The following is a 7,100-nucleotide window of genomic DNA, read 5'->3' on the forward strand; positions in this document are numbered from 1 at the left end:
CGGTCTATTCTCCCCGGACTGACAGTGTCCGACTCTGGTACTTGCCTACTCAATCAATGACCCTACCCCGCCTTTCTACCCCCCCCCCCCCCCCCCCCAATCCGTCTCCGTGTAATATCCTGAAAATCAGCATACTGCACTGGTCGCCCTTCCGCTGACTGGGTCAGGATCTGAGTCAACCATGCGTCAATCTGTTACACGTGCGTCACTGCAATACGTATTTTTCACTTCTTTAGAGCCAAAAAGGACCTTTTGCTGCTATAGAGATACAACGGGTATAAGGAGTGTAGCCTACTTTGAAGTCTTACAGATGTCACATCAATTTATTAAGTGGAAACATCTATATATTATTTTGTGCAAGCTGTCATTAAGTTCTTTTTTGTTGTTGTTTTGTTTGCTGTTTTGATATACAAACAAAACATTTATGAAAGTGACTTTGTACTTTCATAGTCTACTCTATGCAGTATGAGAGAGATAGATAAAATGGTCTATATCGCCACCATGTGGTTAAATTATGAAAGTGCAGTAATACACAGTATATCCAGAGGCGCGGTCATGACGTTCTTGACTCGCGCCGGTTGCTACAGTGTAAACATGTCTGTTGATACATTGTAGTATTACCGAAGAAAAGCCAGTCGCTACAATGTTGCAGCCGGAATTTATACGACTTTTATCAGGTGATTTTCTTAACTCCCGCATAGACACGATTCCAACGTTGCCAATGGACTCAAACCCGATGGAGTCTATCAGAACATTGGCGCATGGAGGGGGAGATAGCGCAACAGAGGGCGACAGCTCACCGTTCACTTTCACTCCTCAACTGATACAGCTCAACAAGGACCACGAGTTCTTCGAGGTGGGTGTGTTTGGGTGCCAATATGATCAAGAACTACTAAGAGTACTACTAATGTACATTCCAGACACATTAATGGAATGTAGCCCTGTTTAGGATCTTCTCCACGAGTTTTAGAGAATAACAGTTGCAAAGCAAAGTAGGCCTAAACCTAGCGAATTAAGAAGAATACTGTAAGAGAGTTAACTGATCCATATCAATTGCTATTGTTCTGTGTCCCTGTCAGGATGGAGACATCCACAGACATATGTATCTGCAGAATTTCTCAACCAACACAGCTGAGGACTCGCCAAAGCTCAGGTAAATACATTAGGAAACAGGTCATACAGCAGTGCCCTATAGGCATATGGCTGTAGTGTGGGATTATGTATTATATTCCAATCAATGGCAATCTCTCAGATCTATGATATCTCTCCCCCCCCCCCAGTGTGTCTGAGTTCGGGTGTCACATCTCTGGGTGCAGACAGGTGTTTAGCAGCGTAGAGGAGTATGAGCACCATTACAACTCCCTACACAGACATGTGTGTTGTTCTTGCCAGCGCTCTCTGCCCTCTGCCCGTCTACTGGACATCCACATACAGGAGTGGCACGACTCTCTCTTCACTATCCTTGCCCAGAGACAGGACATGGTAACTATTAACACCTGGACCACAACAGAAATGAGAATACCCAAACACTGTGTAGATGCTCCCAGAGATTTAATGCAGCAACACTTCAGCATCTGCTGTTCTTGGTCAAAAGGTTGGAATATGCAGCTCCACACCTTGAAGGAAGCAGCCCTGCTGATTTTCATCCTTGCCTTTCTATAAGTGACTGATTTCTACCTGGGAAACCAGTTGTATACACTCTCCAACCAACTAAGTAACTTCTAGTAGTGTCCGAGGAACAGGCAGGACTGCAGGACTCTACTGCCAGAGTTGTGTGTACCCTGCATCCAAATGATGTAAAACAATAAAAGTATTTAAAAAAAAATAATAATAACGTGGGTAGGCCCTTTTCTCATTTCTGTATATATGCTGTTCTCCTGTCTTGACCCTGCCTACTTCCACTATGAAAAATGTTATCCCTCTCTCTGTTTCTCTCTCTTCCCTCTCTCCCTCTCTTTCCCCCAGTACCAGTGTCTGGTGGAGGGATGTGGACTGAAGTTTAGGACCAGGTTACAGAGGAAGGACCATCTGATAAAGGTCCACAAATACCCTCCAGACTTCAGATTTGACAAGTGCAAGAAGCGCAGAAGGTAAATGCAAGAAAATGTTCCAGCTAATCTTTTGCTCTTTTGTCCAGTAGGTGGCAGCAGTGTCAAATGTGTCAGTTCTCACATTATCCATGACTAGAGAATCTATGAAATGATAGTATGTGTGAGGTGTGTGTGTTTAGTGTACAGAGTGGTGACTATCCTCTTGTCCCACAGAGCCAGAGAGACGAAAGGACCTCAGCTTAAAGATACAAGTATGGAGGTCACTGAGGTTGTGTGTGAGAGTGTGGGCGTGTGTGAGGCTCTGTCTGCCCATTCTATGGAAGGGGAGTCCATGGAGGTCCATCTCCCCCAGGAACCAGAGACCCTCAAACCTGCTGCAAACACTGCTAACTCAGTCCCTATAGCGATGAACACAGAGCATCCTGCTGCTAACTCAGCCCCCCCACACACCAACACAGAGCAGTTGAGACCGCGCTTCTCCTACAGGTCAGTGCTCAGTAGAAACACTTGAGTATTTGTGTTATTGTCAGTTCTGTTTGGTAGTTTGTGAATTTGTTATACCTTTTAAAGTACAGTTGACTCAATTAAAACAAAGCTTGCGTTTGTAATAATTGGAACAATAAAGAGAAAGTATTGGCCTACTTGACACTGGGCTGGTAAACCTATCCGATGGACAGTAGAATGTAATTCATGTTATGTTCTCTTCTTCCAGAGTTCCTCAGTCTGTGTGCTTCGGACAAGGCTCTGTCCGTGGGTTCAGAGGTCACGGGAGGAGGAAGTGAACAATGGGAAGTGAGCAGAAATTAGGAGATTCATCTAAAAGATGATGAATGAATTTCATACAGATATATGAACAATACATTGGTTTGGTCTGAAATGTGTGTTTTTAATTGAATATTTTCTACAATAAATGTAATTCCTACTAGGTTTGTAAATAATGCTCAAATGTGTTCATTTTTCCTTTCAAATAATGTATCAAATACACTTATACATTATCCTCCACTTGGTGGCGCTATGGCCAAACGGACAGGTGCAACAACGTGTTCGAAATACATGATCAACCAACATCAACCCATGAGACATGTCGGCTTCCGATGTAATGCAGTATCCTTAGTCAATGAAAGAAGAAACTATAATAAACGTTTATTCGTGTTTGATAGCATAGATGAGAGGTTTATTTCGCGTGTTGCATGCACTCACTGTAGCGTTGAAATAGTAGAGGCCGATATTTTCTTATAATAATGTCGATTTTTTAGTTGTAACAACATGGAAAACCAGTCCTCCACAATTGGTAAATTAATGATTTATTTGAATTAGATGATGTATTTGAGATCATTGTTTATACGTTGCATGCATGCATGCTTAAATAGTCTCGTGGAGAGTTTTCCTGAAATGATACTCGTTCTAAACAAAACCAACGTGAAAATGAAGTATATTCTCTGAAATGTCCAAGCCAATTCACTCGCTTCGTATTAAATGTATTTTATTTTTTGTGCAAAACAATTATCTTACTCAACTGTACAAATATGATACATTATATACATTGATATACAATACAACATAAATAGGCTACCAATCATCCCGTTTGTTATATTCTGAGTGGTTGCAAAAATATTTGATACATTTTATGTAGACCTATTATCGTAATAAGTACATTTCCATTACAAAAATGGTGTCTGATAATGACAAGGCATCCCTGTTCCAATCGCTTTGTGCAACTTCAGAACTAAAGGCCCACTAAGATATAAGATTAACTTACTTTTTGATAATCATGTAGGCTGTAAGACAATGCTCTTGTTTTGCCAATGCATAATTCCTCACAATTGCGAGGAATTGTGACATTGAACTGAGAAGAAATATGCTTTCATATTTATGAGAGAGACTGTTTCTGAGGTATCGAAATCTCCAAGCAAACTGCGTACACCAACCTATTCAAACTCCTTGGCATCAACATGGTCAAAACACACAAAGGTAGAATGTTTCAAGACAAATATTGCTGTCCCTATATGTTGTCTTAACAGGACATTATTTCAGTCTATAGGCCTATTAAAAACGACGATGGGATAGTTTTAACGAACAATCTATAACAATTCTTAATAGGTCTATTAAGATATAATTAGATGTATGTATGTGATGATTCTAACTAATCCTCTCAGCAACAATTGCTTAATTTCAAGAATGTGTTGGATGAACAGATAGGGCTAGTGTGGTGTTCTAATTGTTGCATTGAGGAGAGTGCAGCCTATTGCATCTTCATTTAGATAATTCCATTAAGGCAGATTTCCAGGCCTACACGTAAAACGTAAACCCCAAATCTCGAATAGCAGGGAATAAAGGGAATCATTCTGAGGGATTTATGTGGATTTTAGACATTCACTAATCTGACGAACAACAGCAGAATGTTTACGTAAAAGCCCAAGTTACTTCTGCAGATCTCAAGTTTGGATTTCACACTAAATTAGGATGCTTTGAAATGTATATAAGGAGTCCTAAAGGTTGTCTGGCGTTTTTGAGAACGAACAATCACGTATGCATGGGATAGGCTAACAAACAAGAGTTATAGCCATAATTTCCTCAAGTACTCTGTATTTCCAAAAGTGACAGAGTTAGCGTTAAGACAAGTAGTACATTCCATAGGTGACGGGTCCATTGAATAGTCCTGGATATGCTGGACGGGGGAAGGGTCCGTTAACGGATCCATAGAGGGGCGGGGAGCCCATGTGTGCGCCCAGGTGGAAGGGAAAGGCAAAGGCCGGAAGCAAAGGTTTGGTGGCGAGTTTCAGTTTCTCCAGGTCGGCCTCCTGCAGCCTCTTTGCCTTGGCCCGACGGTTTTGGAACCAGATCTTGACCTGTGTCTCTGTGAGGTTGAGAGAGTTGGAGAACTCTGCTCTCTCTGCAATGGAGAGGTACTGTTTCTGACGGAACTTTCTCTCCAGAGAAAGCAGCTGGGAGGTGGTGAATGGAGTTCTGGGTTTTCTGTTGTTTTTGTGTTTCCGCAGAGGGCAGGGCGAAGGGCTGGGATGTCCTGCGAAATAACAGTAAAGTTGAATCATTATTATTGAAAGAATAAAGTCGAAATAACTAACAATATAGACTAAGTAATGCACGTTTAGGCTATATCTCGCAATGTATGATGATAAGCTTAGGCCTATAGTTTACTATAATTCAAAAGTTTAAGGCATATTTCAGATAAGCACATTGATAATGTATCAAATAGATAGGTCCAGCTTTATAAAATAGGCATTTTTAGAATTTGGATTAATTAAGAGATCATGTAATTGATATTATTAGATGTGAATTGTTTATCTATTGTTAACTGAGATGGGCAGGCCTATATACATGTGGCCTTGAGAAAAGACGATGTTTCCCATGCAAAAAGTATCAGTGAATATAATTAAATGATGAAAGTTAGTTGCAATAATTGGCGACAATCTTCAGAAACTATAGATTCGAATAGGACAATTATAGAGTTGTTTGCTCATATGTTATTAGCCCTGCCAGTGATAAACTACTTACAAATGTTATAGAGAATTTATGACTAATGTTTCCAGTTTCAATTGTTAGTTTCGAGATTGACTCTTGTACATTTTGGCTACGGAATGTATGACCCTGTCAGTGTAAAGGCCTGGGAGAGAATACTTACTTGGAGGAGAGGCGTAAGATGAAGTCTGAAACCAGGAGCTCTGGTCCTTGTCACTAAGCTCCACTGTCTCTCTTTTTGAGCAGTCCGACAGGTCAGCTGCATTACCCATTGAGAACCGCTTCTCCGCGTAAAGCTCTAGACCTATAGGAGACCGACATACAGGTTTCTCTGACTGGGGTAGACCCAAACCCTGGTCTGAGGAGTAGTGAGTCCGGCGCGGCGTCCTGTCCGATATCAGAGACTCCACACTGAAAGGCAGGGTGAAACTTCTGTTTTTACATATTTTGACCGGCGTCTCGTCTCGTGTCTGAAGGTCCTCTATCTCTGTGTTATCGCGGTCCTCCGGTAAAGTCTCCTGTCTAGCGGTGTCGGGTGATCCATGTGCAGGATTCATTACGCACGATCGCGGGGCCATACAACTTATTTGTCGCGGCTGGTCGGTTACTTTTACAGCGCGCGCCCTCCCAGTATTACACAAGGGAGTCTCCTCTCTTGAGTCGATGCTTTCTGGTGACGCTAAGTTCAGTTTTACGCACGAACGTGCCCCTCTGCTATTAAAAGTTTCTCAAGTTTCTCTCTCATCTTGCCGCCCGCCAATCAGCGTGTTAATATGTCCATGTGACCCACCAAGCCGATGTTATGATAGGCCAGGCCGTTCTGAGAGAGAAGTATGATAAAGTTGCCTTTAGAAACTGGTCCATGGTCAGTGTCGCGTTGTTCTCTTCAGTGGTTAAAGCTAAGGATAGGGAGTGGAAACTGTTCCTAGACCTGTACGTATACTGACGACTTATGTGAGATGTCAATGTTGATTCAGAGAGAAATTTGTATGGCTGTTGTGTCTATAATCAGATGTGTTGTGGTGGTTTATTGATTGCTCAGGGGATCGGCCACTTGTGTTGTTAGGCAAGTTGGCCCGTGTCCATTAGCAAAAGACTTGAAATCATACAGACACAACCACCCCTTTCGCCGTTTAGTAGTAGGCCTATAGAGAAGTGTTTTAAAATAATTGTCATGGGTTAGAAATTGCTTTGTTTAAAAAATATATATCTTGCATTATTGAAATTATTTTGATTTTGCACCTTTCTAACACACGCATATAACAGTGTTATTAGTCTTGTACAGTGTAACAAGTTATTTGCAGGAACCAGCCATTACCTCAACCATCTGTGTAGTTAAGTACAGCATGGTATAGCCTAATAACGAGTTACTAACACAGTAATAACACCATTGTAAATGAAGTGTTAAAAAACAACATCTTACCAAATTAGGTTATAATTTAATATTACCACAATATTTGAATTGTATATTGACATGGTGATTCTAGGAATGTATACGCCTACATTTTATTGAAACACAAAATGATTTAAACAATTCCGCATCCACAACGTATAGTGGCTATATTCTTA

At 41.3% G+C, this 7,100-nt stretch overlaps 2 protein-coding genes across 2 annotated transcripts; one reads left to right on the plus strand and one right to left on the minus strand.

Moving 5' to 3' along the window:
- The first annotated feature begins 587 nt into the window (after positions 1 to 587).
- Positions 588 to 2,966, plus strand: znf511 (zinc finger protein 511). The gene is made up of 6 exons (XM_083694513.1): positions 588 to 856; positions 1,080 to 1,153; positions 1,281 to 1,482; positions 1,966 to 2,090; positions 2,265 to 2,537; positions 2,764 to 2,966. Exons 1-6 carry the CDS (start codon positions 644 to 646, stop codon positions 2,831 to 2,833), a joined length of 957 nt encoding a protein of 318 aa, XP_083550639.1. The 5' UTR covers positions 588 to 643; the 3' UTR covers positions 2,834 to 2,966.
- A 1,697-nt stretch (positions 2,967 to 4,663) lies between these two features.
- On the minus strand, positions 4,664 to 6,088 carry msx3 (muscle segment homeobox 3; the record flags this gene model as incomplete). The annotated part of the gene is made up of 2 exons (XM_083694585.1): positions 4,664 to 5,076; positions 5,695 to 6,088. 2 exons carry the CDS (start codon positions 6,086 to 6,088, stop codon positions 4,664 to 4,666), a joined length of 807 nt encoding a protein of 268 aa, XP_083550711.1.
- Between the last annotated feature and the right edge of the window lie 1,012 nt (positions 6,089 to 7,100).

This window comes from Argentina silus, assembly GCF_951799395.1.
Source record: "Argentina silus genome assembly, chromosome: X".
Classification (NCBI taxonomy): domain Eukaryota; kingdom Metazoa; phylum Chordata; class Actinopteri; order Argentiniformes; family Argentinidae; genus Argentina; species Argentina silus.